This window comes from Trachypithecus francoisi, unplaced genomic scaffold, assembly GCF_009764315.1.
Source record: "Trachypithecus francoisi isolate TF-2019V2 unplaced genomic scaffold, Tfra_2.0 Lachesis_group15, whole genome shotgun sequence".
Classification (NCBI taxonomy): Eukaryota; Metazoa; Chordata; class Mammalia; order Primates; family Cercopithecidae; genus Trachypithecus; species Trachypithecus francoisi.
In genome coordinates this window covers 84,317,140-84,334,873 of record NW_022681460.1, presented here as the reverse complement: position 1 = coordinate 84,334,873, position 17,734 = coordinate 84,317,140, and the positions used below count along the sequence as shown (strand labels likewise).

The 17,734-nt window shown below is 40.2% G+C and overlaps 1 protein-coding gene across 4 annotated transcripts in view; it reads right to left on the bottom strand.

Moving 5' to 3' along the window:
* The window catches only part of VNN1 (vanin 1), a 39,279-nt gene extending 21,747 nt beyond the window's left edge, over window positions 1-17,532 (bottom strand). Inside the window, exons 1-3 of one of the 4 annotated variants that reach the window (XR_004442974.1) lie at window positions 17,133-17,532; window positions 12,726-12,953; window positions 10,613-10,743 (exon numbers count right to left, since the gene is read on the bottom strand). Coding sequence is in view for 3 of the 4 variants with exons in the window: in XM_033235432.1 (XP_033091323.1) it covers window positions 10,613-10,743; window positions 12,726-12,953; window positions 17,133-17,186 (413 nt within the window). In the remaining variant the exon portion in view is untranslated. Of the gene's footprint in view, window positions 1-10,612; window positions 10,744-12,725; window positions 12,954-14,164; window positions 15,808-17,132 lie in introns of those variants that run through there. The other 3 variants (XM_033235432.1, XM_033235434.1, XM_033235433.1) reach the window with 3 other exon arrangements.
* Between the last annotated feature and the right edge of the window lie 202 nt (window positions 17,533-17,734).

Here is a 17,734-nt window from a genome sequence, read left to right as displayed (position 1 = left end):
ATGAGAAGAGTAATCACAATACCTTGTTTTAAAATCATATCAAGACAAGAGGCACTGAAGAGGGTAGGAAAGAAAGTCTTTCATTGCCAACACCACTCTCACCCATCCTCCAGATCACCACATGGTGTGGAGAGAAAATTTGTGCCCTTGGGAAAAGGAATGTACAGTGATTGTGGGACTTTGCACTGGAAGTCAGTGATGCCATGTAGCAGCAGAAAGCAACATGGCAGAGAATTCAGCCAGCACATTTAGAACAGCTCTAGCCAGAGGGGAATTGTCCTCCCAGCAGTCAGAACCTGAGTTCCACCAAGCATCACCAGTGTGGGATAAAGTTATCTGGGGTTCTAAATAAACTCGAAAGGCAGTCTAGGCCAGGGGTTCCCAATCCATAAGCCACGGACTGTGACCTATTAGGACTTGAGCTGCACAGCATTACCAGTCCGTGGCCTGTTAGAAACCGGCTGCACAGCAGGAGGTGAGTGGCATTACTGCCTGAGCTCTGCCTCCTGTCAGATCCGTTGTAGCATTAGATTCTCATAGGAGTGGAAGCCTGTTGCGAACTGTGCATCTGAGGAATCTAGGTTGTATGCTCCTTATGAGAATTTAACTAATGTCTGACGATCTGAAATGGAACAGTTTTACCCAGAAGTCATCCTCCACCCTGCCCATTAAAAAATTGTCTTCCACAAAACCAGTCCCTGGTGCCAAAAATGTTGGGGATCAGTGATTTAAGCCACAAGGACTACAATTCCTAGGCAAGTCCTAGTGCTGTACTGAGCTCCAAACCAGTAGCCTTGGAGTGCCATAACCTAGTGAGACACCAGCTGGAGTGGTCAAAGGTGTGCTTGCATCACCCCTCCTCCAATTCCAGGCAGCACAGCTCACAGCTTTGAGAGAGAAACTCCGTCCCTCTGCCTTAAAAAAGGAGAGAGGAGTATAGAAAGGACTTTGTCTTGCAACTTGGATAACAGCTCACCCACAGTAAAATAAAGCACCAAACAGAGTACTGAAGCCCCCAACCCAGGTCCTAGCTCCCTGATGACATTTCTAGACATACACTGGGCTATAAGGGAACTTTCTGCCTTAAATGGAAGGTCCTAGTCCTGGCAAGATTCATCACCTGCTAACTAAAGAGTCCTTGGGCCTTGAATAAACATCAGTGATAGCCAGGCAGTATTCACTACAAGCCTTGGGTGAGTCCCAGTACCATGCTGGCTTCAGGTGTGACCTAACACCTTCCCAGCTGTGGTGGCCATGGGGTGAGACTCCTGCTTCACGAAAGGAGAGGGAAGAGTAAAAGGACTTTGTCTTACAAATTGGGTACCAACTTAGCCACAGTAACATAAAGCACCAAGCAGAATCCTAAAGTTCTCAATTACAGGGCTTAGTTCCTGGATGGCATTTCTAGACCCACTGTGGGTCAGAAAAGAACCCACTGCCGTTTCCTATAAGAAATGCTAAAGAAATTTCTTCAAACTGAAAGAAAAGAATGTCAATAACCAATAAGAAAGCATCTGAAGGTACAAAACTCACTGGTAATAGTAAGTACATAGGCAAACATGGAGTATTATAACCTATAATTGTGGTGTAAACTTCTCATATCTTGAGTAAAAAAACTAAAATATGAACCAATCAAAAATAATAACAAGAAAAGCTTTTTAAGGCATAGATAGCATAATAAGATATAAATAGAAATTTTAAAAATTAAAAAGTATGGGGGATGAAGTTAAAGTATGGAGCTTTTATTAGTTTTTGCTTGTTTGTTTATGCAATCAATGTTAAGTTGTCATCAGTTTAAAATAATGAATTACAAGTTGTTATTTGCAAACTGCATGATAACATCAAATCAAAAAACCTACTACAGATACACAAAAAATAAAAAGCAAAAATTAAAACATACCATCAGAGAAAAAACACCTTCACAAAAAGGAAGACAGGAAGGAAGCAAGGAAGACAATGCCACAAAACAACCAGAAAACAAAAAACAAAATGTCAGGAGTATTTCCTTATTTAACGATAAAATATTAAATGTAAATGGACTAAACTCTCCAATCAAAAGACATAGAGTGACTGAATGGATTAAAAACAAAAGGCAATGACCTGTTGTGTACAAGAAATACACTTCACTTATAAAGACACACATAGACTGAAAATAAAGGGATAGCAAAAGATACTCCATGCAAATGGAAAACCAAAGGAGCAGGGATGGCTATATTTTTATCAGGCAGAATAGTTTTCAGGACAAAAGCCATAAAAAGAGACAAAGAAATTAATTATATAATGATAAAGAGGTCAATTCAGTCAGAAGTTATAACAATTGTAAATACATATGCACCTAACACTTGAGCATATAGATATGTAAAGGAAATATTATTAGAGCTAAAGAGAGTGATAGACCCCAATGCAACAATAGCTGGAGATTTCAACATCCCACTTTCAACATTGGACAGATCATCTGGAGGGAAAAACAATAAAGAAACATTGGACTTAATCTGCATTATAGACCAACTGACCTAATAGGTAGTTACAGAAAATATCATCCAATGGCTACAGAATAAACATTTTCTCCACACATGGATCATTCTCAAGGAGAGACGATATGCTCGGTCACAAAGCAAATCTTAAAACATTTTTTAAAAATTGAGATCATATCAAGTATCTTCTCTAGCCACAATGGAATAATACTAGAAATCAATAGCAAAAGGAATTTTGAAAACTATACAAACATATGGAAATTAAAGAACGTGCTCCTGAATTACCAGTGGGTTAATGAAGAAATTAAGAAGAACATTAAAAATTTTATTGAAACTAATGGAAATGGAAATGCAACTTACCAAAACCTACAGGATACAGCAAAATCAGTCTAAGAGGAAAGTTTGTAGATATAAGTACTTACATCAACAAAGAAGAAAACCTTCAAATAAACAGCATAATGATGCATTTAAAAAACTATGAAAAGAAGAGCAAAGCAAATCTGAAATTAGTAGAAGAAAAATAATAAACATCAGAACAGAAATAAATGAAATTGAAATAAAAAAAAACAAAAGAACAGCAAAACAAAAAGTTGGTTTTTTGAAAAGATAAACAAAATTGAATTTTAGTGAGACTAAGAAAAAAGAGAGAAGACAAATAAACTTAGAGTTGAAAAGTGAGACATTATAACCAATACTGCAGAAATTCAAAAGATCATTAGAGATTACTATGAGCAACTATATACCAATAAATTGGAAAACCTAGAAGACATGAATAAATTCCTAGACACATACAACCTACCAAGATTAAACCAGGAAGAAATCCAAAACCTGAATAGACCAATAACAAAGAATAAGATTGAAACTGTAATTAAAGTTCTCCTGGCAAAGAAAAGCCCAGGACTTAATGGCTTCAACGTTGAATTTTACCAAACAATTAAAGAACTAATCCCCATCCTATTCAAACTATTCCAAAAATTAGAGAAGGGAATACTTCCAAACTCATTTAATGAGGCTAGTATTACCCTGATACCAAAACCAAAGACACATAAAAAAGACAACTACAGCCCAAAATTCCTGATGAACATTGATGCAAAGATCCTCAACAAAATATTAGCAAACCAAATGCAACAACACATTAAAAATTATTCCTCATGACCAAGTCGGATTTATCCCAAGGGTGCAAGGATGGCTCAACATACACAAATCAGTTGATGTGATGCATCATATCAACAGAATGAAGAACAAAAACCATATGATCATTTCAATTGACACTGAAAAAACATTTGATAAAATTCATCATTCCTTCATAATAAAAACCCTCAATAAAGGGGTATAGAAGGAACATACCTCAACACAATAATAGCCATTTATGACAAACCCATGGCTAGTATCATACTGAATGAGGAAAACCTGAAAGCTTTCCTCTAAGATTTGGAACAGACAAGGATGTCCATTTTCACCACTATTATTCAACGTAGTAGTAGATGTCCTCACTAAAGTAATCAGACAAGAGAAGGAAATAAAAGACATCCAAATTGGAAGGGAAGAAGTAAAATTATTTTTGTTTGCAGATGCTATTATCCTATACTTGGAAAAACCTAAAGACTCCACCGAAAAACTAATAGAACTGGTAAACAAATTCAGTAAAGTTGCAGACAACAAAATCAACATACAAAAATCAGTAGTATTTCTATGTGCCAACAGCAAGCAATCTGAAAAAGAAATCAAGAAAGGAACAGGGCCGGGCGCGGTGGCTCAAGCCTGTAATCCCAGCACTTTGGGAGGCCGAGACGGGCGGATCACGAGGTCAGGAGATCAAGACCATCCTGCCTAACACGGTGAAACCCCGTCTCTACTAAAAATACAAAAAACTAGCCGGGCGAGTTGGCGGCGCCTGTAGTCCCAGCTACTAGGGAGGCTGAGGCAGGAGAATGGCGTGAACCCGGGAGGCGGAGCTTGCAGTGAGCTGAGATCCGGCCACTGCACTCCAGCCCGGGCGACAGAGCGAGACTCCGCCTCAAAAAAAAAAAAAAAAAAAAAAAAAAAAGAAAGGAACAGCATTTATAATAGCTATTAATAAAATACAATACCTAAGAATTAACTTACCCAAAGAAGTGAAAGCTGTCTAAAATGAAGTATGTAAAGCATTGATATAAGAAATTGAAGAGGACACAAAACATGGAAAGATATTCCATGTTCATGGATTGGAAGAATCAATATTATTAAAATGCCCATATTATCCAAAGCATTCTACAGATTCAGTGCAATCTCCATCAAAATACCAATGACATTCTTCACAGAAATAGAAAAAGAATTCTAAAATTTATGTGGAACCACAGAAGATCCAGAATAGCCAAAGCCATCCTGAGCAAAAAGAAAAAAACTGGAGAAATCACATTACCTGACTTTAAATTATACTACAGAACTCTAGTAACCAAAACAGCATGGTACTGGCATAAAAATGGACACATAGACCAATAAAACAGAATAGAGAACCCACAAATAAATCTAAACATCTACAGTGAACTCATTTTCAGCAAAGATGCCAAGAGCATATACTGGGAAAAGGATAGTCTCTTCAATAAATGGTGCAGGAAAACTGTATATCCACAGACAGAAGAATGAAAGTAGACCCCTATCTCTCACCATATAAATAAAAATGAACTATAGATTTAAATATTTGACCTCAAACTATGAAACTACTAAAAGAAAACTTTGGGGAAACTCTCCAGGACATTGGTCTGAACAAAGATTTCTTGAGTAATACCTCACAGGCACGGGCAACCAAAGCGAAAATGGACAAATGGAATCACATGAAGGTAAAAAGTTTCTGCATAGCAGGGGAAACTATCAAGAAAGTTAAGAGACAACCCACAGAATGGGATAAAATATTTGCAAACTACCCATCTGACAAGGGATTAATAACCAGAATATATAAGGAGCTAAAACAACTCTATAGGAAAAAAATCAAATAATCCAATTCAAAAATGGGCAAACGATTTGAATAGACATTTTTCAAAAGAAGTTATACAAATGGCAGACAGGCATATGAAAAGGTGTTCAATATCACTGATTATCAGAAAAAAATGCAAATCAACAGGGCGCGGTGGCTCACGCCTGTAATCCCAGCACTCTGGGAGGCCTAGGCGGGCGGATCACCTGAATTCAGAGTTCGAGACCAGTCTGGCCAACATGGTGGAGCCCCGTCTCTATTCAAAATACAAAAATTAGCCAGGTGTAGTAGCGGGCGCCTGTAATCCCAGCTACTCGGGAGGCTGAGGCAGAAGAATCACTTGAACCCGGGAGGCAGAGGTTGCAGTGAGCTGAGATCGTACCAATTGCACTCCAGCATGGGTGGCAAGAGTGAGGCTCTGTCTCAAAAAAAAAAAAAAAAAAGAAAGTAAAAAAAGCAAATCAAAACTACAGTTATATCAACTCGCACCGATTAAAATTGCTGGTGAGGATGTGGAGAAAAGGGAACCCTCATATGCTGTTAGTAGGAATGTAAATTAGTACAATCACTGTGGAGAACAGTTTGGAGGTTTCTCAAAACACTAAAAATGGAGCTACCATATGATCCAGCAATCTCACTGCTGGGTATATATCCCTCAAAAAGGAAATCGGTACATAGAAAAGATATATGCACTTTCATGTTCATTGCAACTCTGTTCACATAGCCAAAATTTGGAAACAACCATGTGATACACGTACAGAATAAAGTACTATGCAGCCACAAAAAGAATGAGATCCAGTTATTTGCAACAATATGAATGGAACTGGAGATAATTAGGTTATGTGAAATAACATAAGTTAGGCACAGAAAGACAAACATCACATGTTCTCACTTATTTGTGGGATCTAAAAATCAAACAATTGAACCCATGGAGATAGAGATAGAGAATAGAAAGATGGTTACCAGAGGCTGTGAAGGATAGTTAGGGGAGGGGTGGGGAGAAAGTGAGATTAATGGGTACAAAAGAAATAGTTAAAATGAATGAATAAGGTCTAGTATTCGATAGCACAACAGGGTGACTATAATCAATAGTAATTGTACTTTTTAAAATACCTAAAAGAGTATAATTGAATGGTTAGTAATACAAAGGATAAATGCTAGAGGGGATGGAAACCCCATTCTTCATGATGTGATTATTACCATTGCATGCCTGCGTACAAACATCAAAACATCTCGTGTACCCTGTAAATATATACATCTACTATGTACCCATGAAAATTAAGAATAAAATAATTAACAAAAAAAGTTGAATAATTCATCTTTAAGTTAGGTTATTAGACATAGTTTGTCACTGAAGAAATATGCAAGCTTTCTTCTATGATGCAATGGAAATGTTTGAACAAAATTGTGCTTCTCTTAGCTGCTCAGAAACTCTTAGAACTATACTTAATATCCAATTGTAATGAGCAGCTCTTTACCATGATGCCTCATAACAACTGCATCCTCTATTCATATGGTTTCTAGTTTGTTGTTAAGACTAAACTATCCTATTTTTAATTATATTAGATATAATTAGAGACTTCAAATCCTTCTGGAATGATATAACATATAAATGCTAAATAAATTAATTAAATAAAAAAGAAGAGTGATGAGAGCCTGTTCCTTTAACACTCAGTCTAAGAGGTGATGTGGTCCCAAAAGTTTGGTGACTATGAGAAGAGGAAGCAATCGACTCTGTGCATACTTCAAACATACTCAGTAGGATGAGATCTGATTCTATGAGAGCAGGAAAGGATATTGAGTCCTCCCTTTCTCTCACATCCTACATCCAGTCTTTCAGCAAAACCTGCCAGTGCTACTTTCAGCCTTTATTCGGAATCTGTCCACTTCTCAATACCTAAACGTCTACCATCTCTTGATCTCAGACACCATCATCTCTCTGCCAAAATTATCACAACAGCTTTTTAACTGTCCTCTGCTTCTTTGGTGACCTATACCCTGGAACTTATTCTCTACATTGCACTCCTCCTGCCCTTCTGCCTCTATTTCCTTCCTTTCTCCTCTTCTGTCACATCACTGTAACCACACTAACCCTTTTTCTGTTCTATAGGTTAGACACATACTCTGACCACAGGATCTTGCAATTTAGAATTCCCTCAGCCTGGAATGCACTTTTCTCGGGTACTCATATGATGTCGCCTCATTTCTTTCAGGTCTTTACTAAAATCTCACTGTGATGCCCTCTGATGACCTTTTAAAAATTTCAGCCTCATGCTTGCCACCCTATTCACCTTCCCCACTTTATTTTTTCCATAACATTTACTTCCACCTCATATCATAGATAGGTAGACAGATGAAAGATACCTATATAGATAGATAGATGATAGATAGATAATTATCTTTTTAAAAAATTTATTACCTCCCCACACTAGAGTATAAATTTCAAGAGGACAGGAATTTTTAATCTGTTTTGTTCACTTCATTGCCAAGAACAATGTCTAGACATAACAGGTAGTCAAAAAAAAATTACAGAGTTAATAAATTAAGGCAGCTGGACGTGATGGCTCATACCTGTAATCCCAGCACTTTGGGAGGCCGAGCAGGTGGATCACTTGAGGCCGGGGATTCAAGACCAGCCTGGCCAACATGGTGAAACCCATCTCTACTGAAAATATGAAAAACTAGCTGGGTGTTGTGGCTCACACCTGTCATCCTCAGGAGGCTGAGGCACGAGAATTGCTTGGACCTGGAGGATAGAGGTTGCAGTGAGCTGAGATCATGCCACTGCACTCCAGCCTGGGTGACACAGAGTCTCTCTCTCAAAAAAAAAAAAAAAAAGTAGAGAAAGTGAGAGAATTAAGGAGGCAAGAAATTCAGACATCATTAGTTGATGGAAAACATAAAGGGGCAACCGGGTTCCTTGAAATGAAGTGAATGGGACATCCTTGTGGGGATGTTCAGGAGGCCCTTGGAGATGAGGTTGTAGGGAAAGGCCATTTGGAAATAAGTCAATTCAGTTCATAGTGGAAGTGATAATAGAGTGCTTGCCTTCTAGAAACTAAAACACTGACATATGACATGATTAAATAATAAATAATTATGATACAATTAAATAAGAATAGAGTACATGATTATGATAAATAACACTGGAATTTGTCAAAATCCATCTTATCAAAATCAAGGTGTCTCTGGAAGTAGTTTTTGTGGGTTTGTTTGTTTGTTTGTTTGTTTTTTGAGACAGAGTCTAGCTCTGTCGCCCAGACTGGAGTGCAGTGCCACTATCTTGGCTTACTGCAACCTCTGCCTCCCAGGTTCAAGCAGTTCTCCCTGCCTCAGCCTCCCAAGTAGCTGAGATTATAGGTGCCCACTACTGCGCCCCATTAATTTTTGTATTTTTGGTAGCGATGGGGTTTTGCCAAATTGGCCAGACTGGTCTCGAACTCCTGACCTCAGGTGATCCTCCCGCCTCGGCCTCCCAAAGTGCTGGAATTACAGGTGTGAGCCATTGCACCCAGCCAGTTTCTGTGTTTTTTTTCTATTATAATTATTATACTTTAAGTTCTGAGATACATGTGCAGAACGTGCAGGTTTGTTACATAGGTATATATGTGCCATGGTGGTTTGCTGCACCCACCAACCCATCATCTACATTAGGTATTTCTCCTAATGTTATCCCTCCCTTAGCCCCCCACCCCCTGACAGGCCCTGGTGTGTGATGTTCCCCTCCCTGTGTCCATGTGTTCTCATTGTTCAACTCCCACCTATGAGTGAGAACATGCAATGTTTAGTTTTCTGTTCCTGTGTTAGTTTGCTGAGAATGATGGTTTCCAGCTTTATCCATGTCCCTGCAAAGGACATGAACTCATCCTTTTATATGGCTGCATAGTGTTCCGTGGTGTTATGTGCCACGTTTTCTTTATCCAGTCTGCCATTGATGGGCATTTGGGTTGGTTCCAAGTCTTTGCTATTGTGAATAGTGCCGCAGTAAACATACGTGTGCATGTGTCTTTATAGTAGAATGATTTACGATCCTTTGGTATATACCCAGTAATGGAATTGCTGGGTCAAATGGTATTTCTTGTTCTAGATCCTTAAGGAATTGCCACACTGTCTTCCACAATGGTTGAACCAATTTATACTCCCACCAACAGTGTAAAAACTTTCCTCTTTCTCCACATCCTCTCTGGCATCTGTTGTTTACTTTTTAATGATCACCATTCTAACTGGCATTGTGTGGTTTTGAGAATAGTTCCAAAAGAGGAATTCCTAAAACAATTTTAGCCATGTGTATTCAGAAAGAAGTATGTGAACCGACATGATTTTCTTAGGTGTATAAGATGTTGGTTTCTTTACATTAAAATTAATAGTGCTGCTTTCATCATACTTAATATCTCTTTAGACCTGACTTAAACCACTTACAATCCTGACATATTATTACCTCTTAGGTTACAATCAGCTTACACTTTAAGGATTTTACTACATTAACCTCACCAGCTGTCTTATCAATGAGAAAGGAAAACTGTTAATCTTAAACCGATGTGACTCTATTTTGCCATTTACTCATACAGTTTTCAAATCACAGACCCACACAGGGAAATATTTTCCTGTTCACTGGTGAGGAGTCAGAGACCAGAGATGTTCACATTGAATGTGATGATTTCTTTCTTTTCTTTTTTTCTTTTTTTTGAGACTGAGTCTCGCTCTGTCGCCCAGGCTGGAGTGAGGTGGCGCTATCTCGGCTCACTGCAAGCTCCGCCTCCTGGGTTCACGCCATTCTCCTGCCTCAGCCTCCTGAATAGCTGGGACTACAGGTGCCCACCATCACACCTGGATAATTTTTGTATTTTTTTAGTAGAGATGGGGTTTCACCGTGTTAGCCAGGATGGTCTCGATCTCCTGACCTCGTGATCTACCCACCTTGGTCTCCCAAAGTGCTGGAATTACAGGCGTGAGCCACTGCATCCAGCCCAAATGTGATGATTTCTCAGCTACCTTCTAGCTCTGATTTCTGTGACTTCGTAATTCATATTTACTCTCCCAGTAAATATACCCATAGTAGATGAAAAATAAGCTATACTGAAACTTAAGAGTTGATCGTGGATCTATGCAATGATCATCAACAAAGTTTTCCCAGGTAAATCAAGTTGATATTCACTAGTGAAGTTTTCACAAGTTGTTTCTTTACCTGTTAGGATTATTACAGGGAATCCAGTTTACTTCAGGGTCTGGGATGTCCTCCAAGTATGGATAGAGGGAGTCCCTGCTGAAGTTCCAGCCATAAATACCATCTTCTGGAGTCACAATAATACGCGCACCCTGTTAAAAATTCACCTTAATCAAAAAGGGGACCTGCAAAAGGAGCTGAGGAACTGAGTGGCAGAGTAACAACTATTTGGGCTTCCCCCCACGCCCCTTAAATCTTATTTTGTTTTCTATATTTTTATAATTTATTTTCTTTTCCAAAGCATTTTAATTTCCTTTTTTTTTTTTCAGTGCACTGTTGTTTCTTTTCATTTTTATTTTCTTTCCTTTATTTCTAATTTTAGATTCAGAGGGTACATATGCAGGTTTGTTACGTGGATATGTTACATAATGGTGAGGTTTGGGCTTCTAGTGGAGCATTTTCTCTCCCTCTTTTTTTTTGAGATGGAGTTTTGCTCTTCTTGCCCAGGCTGGAGTGCAATGGCACTATCTTGGCTCACCACAACCTCCACCTCCCGGGTTCAAGCGATTCTCCTGCCTCAGCCTCATAAGTAGTTAGGATCACAGGCACCTGCCACCACGCCTGGCTAATTTTTGTATTTTTAGTAGAGATGGGGTCTCTCCATATTGATCAGGCTGGTCTTGAACTCCCGACCTCAGGTGATCCGCCCACCTCAGCCTCCCAAAGTGCTGGAATTACAGGCACGAGCCGCCGCACCCGACTTAGTCAAGCATTTTAATTTTCTAATCCTGCCATTGTTGTTTCCTATGGCAGTTGTTAACTATAAACCTAGCTTGTCCTGGAACCAAGCCTCTCCTTGAACTTTGGCTGATAATTGTGCCTGTGTCAGGACTGACTAATAAATGCTCTGTTTGTTTCCTCCTCTGCCCCAGCCTTCCCCTGCAAACATGATTCCTGCTTCTCAGAAAAAGAGGAGCCACAAACTGGTTACTTGAACTGTGCCATGCCTACAAGTACTGCTTGAGCTAACCTAGGCAACCTTCTGATTAGAGAGTCACCTTAAAAAGCTCTGTGACCTTTAAGGAAATAGTTGGACTAAGGGTGAAAAAGAACATCAGAACTCCTGATAACCTTTTAAATATTAGTATATGTAAGAATATAGGGCAGGCACAGTAACTCATGCCTGTAATCCCAGCACTATGGGAGTCCGAGGCGGGTGGATCACCTGAGGTCAGGAGTTCAAGTCCAGCCTGGGCAACATGGCAAAACGCCATCTCTACAAAAAATTTAAAACTTAGCTGGGCACAGTGGCACGCACCTGTGGTCCCAGCTACTCTGGAGGCTATAGTGGGAGAATCACCTGAGCCCGAGAAGTCAAGGCTGCAGTGAGCCGTGATCACACCACTACACTCCATCCTGGGTAACAGAGTGAAATCCTGTCTCAACAACAACACAAAATAATATATATTTATGGATATATGTAATACACATTTATCCATGACTTTTATCACACTTCATATATCCCTGGTCTACACCTAACAGATTAATAGCTTTTAAAATAATATTCCTGTAAACCACAATTTATACTGTATGATTAACTTTAAAGTGAAATCTTCACTCAACTTAAGGACTCACAATGCATTACATATACTTTTATCTTGTAATTAGAATGAAGTATGAAGTATAAAATGCATGCTGGCAAGGAATTGAAAACTTAAGTTTGTTTTCAGATTATAAATTTATTCCAAAACCTGCAAACCCTTAATAGCACATGAGTACATGAAGGCCACTAATACTCTAAAAATAGCACCTGGTCTCTGACCCATCTATCCTCCATCCTCCATCTATACCAGAAAAAGGGAACAAAGATGTTGAATTTATGGCCAGTTCCTCAAAGGTCTGCTGCTTCTTGATAATGAGCAAATTGTTCTTTTCTTTGTTCTTACTGTTAGGGTAGTGTCCTTGCTCTAATTTTGAGAGGAAAGTAGAATTCTAACTGTAAAATAAAGGTTCTTGGCTACTCTAATACATATGTCATCTAAAAGTGTAAAGGACCTTGACACCGGCCCTGTCTCCTAGGACCCCCTCCTTTCTCATAGAATCCAGTACACTGGAGAGATGGTAGAGATGGTACCTGCTGTGCTGCTGATATGATCGCTCCTTCCAAAATGTCCAGATTACGATTCATTAATGCCAAAGCCTCCTCACGAGACACTGGTGTTAGGGTGACATTGGGCAATATCACTGCATGTTCATAAACAGCTGCAGTGAAAGTGTCCTGGCAGCTGGTTCTTGAGACATAGAAAAGCAAAATTGCCACATAAGCCGGCAACTGAGTAGTCATGCTGAAGTCCAATGACTGCTGAAAAACAGAGCATGTTCTGGTATTTATAGAGAGAAGACACGTGGTGTCCAGAGTCAGTACCTTAAAAATAAACTATGGAAGTTAATTAAGAAAACTCTATGATTTCACAGCGTTGTTAGTTAACAAAGGACCCTCCCTTATTGCAGTAATTTGTGAAGAGTAAATGAAGAAGTGTATGTACATTATTTCACTAGGGTTGCCTAACAAAATACAATAAACTGGGTGGTGTAAAAAATGTATTGTTTCGTGGTTCTGGAGGCTAGGAGTCCCAGAGGAAGGTGTCAGCAGAGTTGGTTCCTCCTGAGGGTGGTGAGGGAAGGATGTGTTCCAGGCCTCTCTCTTTGACCCATAGATGTCTGCCTTCTCTCTGTGTCTCTTCATATGATATTCTCCCCATGTGTGTGTCTGTGTCCAAGTTTTCCCTTTTTATGAGGGCACCACTCTCATCTTTAACATGGGGAAAAGGAAAATCCCAGCTCTAGCTTCTTTTATCATTGTTGTTGTTGCTTGTTTGTTGTTGTTGTTTTGAGATGGAGTTTCACTCTTGTCACCCAGGCTGCAGTGCAGTGGCACAATCTCAGCTCACTGCAACCTCCACCTCTCGGGTTCATGCAATTCTCCTGCCTCAGCCTCCCAAGTAGCTGGGATTACAGGTGCCTGCCATCATGCCCAGCTAATTTTTTGTATTTTTAGTTGAGACAGGGTTTTGCCATGTTGGGCAGGCTGGTCTCAAACTCCTGACCTCAGGTGATCCACCTGCTTTGTTTTTATGCCAACTAAGGGCAGAAGAAAAAAGTCAAGTGAAGGTCATAAACCCAGGGGTACAGGCCACTAAAAGACTGAGACTGAATCATAGGACCCATTAGTTTTAGTGCCCACTGTACTCCAGTAAAACTTCACCTTAATTAACTAGATCTGAAATGACCCTGTTTCCAAAAAAGATTACATTCTAAGATACTGGCAGTTAGGACTTCAACTTTTAAATTTTTGGAATTCATGTATTTTGGAATGTCAGCACATAGACATTCAAATAATTTTAAAAATATATTATTATTTTCATGTGAATATTTCAGCTCTACACTGTGATTTACTTTTGTTTCCTCAAAATGGGGAAGCCAGGACAAAGAGGAATACAAAAGAGTTACTCATTTTCTATTGCTATATAACAAATTATCCCCAAATTCAGCAACTTCAAAAAGCAAACATACGTTATCTCCCACTTTCTGTGGGTCAGGAATCCGGGGGTGGTTTAGCTGGTGCCTCTGGCCCAAAGTCTCTTTCACAAGGCTGCAGTCAAGCAGCCTCCAAGGCTAGTTAGGTCAAGGCTTGACTCCAGGAGGATTCACTTCCAAGCTCCAAGTTCCCTCAAGTGGCTGACAGCAGGGCTCAGGTCCTCATTGGCTGTTGCCCAGAGACATGAGTTCCTAGTGATGCAAGCCTCACCACAGGGCAGCCAGCATTATGGTATCTGGATTCCCTTAGAAGAGAGATTCCCAGAGAGCAAGTGAACCCACTTGAGATGGAAGCCACGGATGCTTCGTAATGTAATCGGGGAAGCAACACTTCATCACTTTTGCTGTATTCTATCCAATGAAACATTAGGAACCAACTTTGAAGCTGCTTATCACAGAGGCAACAGAGGTGTACAAAGAATGAGAGCAAAAAAAATAAAATAAAATACTGAGAGCTGGGGAGGGAGATCCAGAGCGAGGAGAGGGAAATTATATAAAATAGAAAAACTGTTCGTAGATTTTGATATTGACTAAGTTGGCAAATTTTGTTTCAGTTGTGCATTAAGTGTAATATTTACAGAATTAGTGTTTATGTTTTTCCATTTTATTTTTAGATCTATTTGTCTTTGAAAGGTATTTTTATAATTCAATATGCAAACACGCATATCTAATTTTTTACTTTAGTAACTATAATGCATTTATTCTGCAATTGCCAAGGTAACCCAGAGGTTATGGTTGGCTGGTCCTCCTGAGTCTCCGGTAAACACCAGCTTCTCTGACTGCTTGCTGACCTCTTAGGGCCTTTTCATGCCCAGGTGGGTGGGAATACCACATATTTCACAAACAGATGTCATTATTATGTAACAATTTATAAAAGGAAGCACTGAAATAAAAGTTAAAACTGAGATGAGTTGCCAAGAAGTTAAAAAATTACTTCTTTGCCCTTCTTAGATTGAAAATATTGAACCTCCCATGGAGTTTCTAGTCCAACTCATAAAGAGCTTGGCAGTCATTTTTCCCATGCTCACAACAAGAAAAAAGCTAAACAAATGAAAATCAACAACTTTTCTAAGATGCATCAGAGAACTGAGGTCACAGGACAAACTGTGGTCCTCAAAATTGAAGAGACAGGCAAATACAGAGGGTAAGAGTGTACTGGGAGCAGAGTCCTCTATGGCTGGCGCCAGTACCATGGGGTCACTTGAACTGTAATTGACGAATTGCTGGAGGCTCAGGGTGGACAACCTTGAGAGTTCTGGTCTGTTCTTCCAAATAAAAGCCTGCCCTCAAGATAAAGAATTTTACCAGAGGCTAACCTACCTAGCGGAAGGAAAAACTGCAACCCCAGCCACTCTAATCTCTAACATGGGGAAAGGGAAAATCTCAGCTCTAGCTTGTTTTTATGCCAACTAATGGCAGAAGGAAAAAGCCAAGTGAAGTTCATAAACCCAGGCCTACAGGCTCACTAAAAGACTGAGACTGAATCACAGGACCAATAACCCTGTCCCTCCTCCAGCATGTCACCGCCACATGAATCTAGCCTCTAGCATATACTAGCTGAGAGCAAATCTTCAGATGAAATACTGCAGTTTGGCCAGATGTGGTGGCTCACGCCTATAATCCCAGCACTTTGGGAGGCTGAGGTGAGCGGATCACTGAAGGTCAGGAGTTTGAGACAAGCCTGACCAACATGGAGAAACCCTGTCTCTACTAAAAATACAAAAATTAGCTGGGCATGGAGGGAGTGGAGTGGGGGGCACCTGTAATCCCAGCTACTCGGGAGGCTGAGACAGGAGAATTGCTTGAACCCGGGAGGTGGAGTTTGCCTTGAGCCGAGATCGTGCCATTGCACTCCAGCTTAGTGACAGAGTGAGACTCCATCTCAAAGAAAAAAAAAAAAAAAAGAGAGAGAGAGAGAGAAATAAATAGAAATAGAAACAGTGCAGTTCTTGCAGTAGAATATCATCAGCAGGACATGGACCTGGGAGGCACCAACAGCCTCTACTACAACTCCTAGGGTGGTTCTCTGGATCCTTAACCCTACTGCTACAGCCTGCCAAGGTCCCCAAATGCAGCCCTTCTGCTCACACAGAGTAGAAACTGGGAGAATTGTCTCCAAGGAAATGACTTTGACTGTAGACAAAAGCCCTAATTGATACCTCCAGACTCCTTCAACCAAACTTGCATAGATGGAGCAGATTGCCTTTTGCAAGGTAAATGACATCGCACTGTCCAGAACAGAGCAAGATCCACAGTGTTCTGGATTTTGCTAGCAGAGCAGTGATCACCCCAACCCAGGCAGCAGGCCCCCAGAGGAACTCAGAAGCAAGTCCTGCCCAGCTTACGCAGAGAGAACCAGAAACAAGGGAAAAGGAGAGGAGAGCAAGGACTGAGTGGAGTGAGCACTGCCTCTTGCACTTCACCTGGTGAACTCTGAAAAGCCATGTGCACAGCATGTAAAAGTGTGTCCACATACATGTGTCCAATAAAAGATTGATTGGCAGTCGGCCTCTGCATTGCTACTCAAAATATATGTCCATATTTTAATATTTAGTGTCTACAACACGAAGTCAATTCTTTTGTTGACATTTAGGAAAAGCTATTCGTTTTTCCTCTGCTCTCACACCACAACAATTAACACAAAAGACTGGTTACCCCCAAGTAGGTGGGGATTTCTTCCCACTAGAAAGCAAGTAATTGACTCCGCAGCAGACATCAGCTGGCTATCTTCCAGTTCAATCCAAACACTATTTATCCAAAGATAGTATCAGATCCTGCATACTAAGGGCTCAGTCCCACAAAACCACCTCCTCCTTCCCACCAGTAACAAGTCTGGGCCTCCAGATCTTCTGACCAAATGGCTCTGGGTTGGGGTTTCCATGACCTCTTTTTTGGGTTCAATTAATTTGCAAGAGTGGTTCGCAGAACTCGGGGAAACACTTACCTTTAGTGGCTTATTGTAAAGGATATTACAAAGGATACAAATGAAGAGGTGCATAGAGCGAGGTATGGGGGAAAGACTGGAGAGCCTTCCACGCACCCCTAGATATGCCACCCTCCAGGAACCTCCATGTATTCAGCTGTAAGGAAACTCTCTGCACGCTCTCCTTTTGGGTTTTTATGGAAGCTTCATTACATAGTCACGATTGACAACCGTGTAGAAATGCGATTGCACAAAAAGGATATGATCCCATACTAACAGTTTGAGTGGGGAAACCCAGCAGAGTTTGTCTGTTCAGGTTTGTCTTGACATCTCTTTGTAGCATTTCTTCCTCTAGGGCATGGGGTGGGACCCTCTCTGAAATGAGGGTCTTTTGAGCCACAATCAGATTATAGTCCTGCCTTAGGGAGGACAGGGGAATGTAAGAGAGGGAGATGCTGTTTCATAAGGTCTGCTCCTGAGGCCTAAAACTCCCTAATGTTTAAAAAAAAAAAAAAAAAACCCTAACAAAGGATACAGGATTTATAAGCCAGGAACTATAATATCACAAGTTGTTAATGTTACAAGAATACATATTTTTGCATAGGACTTAATAAAACTATTTT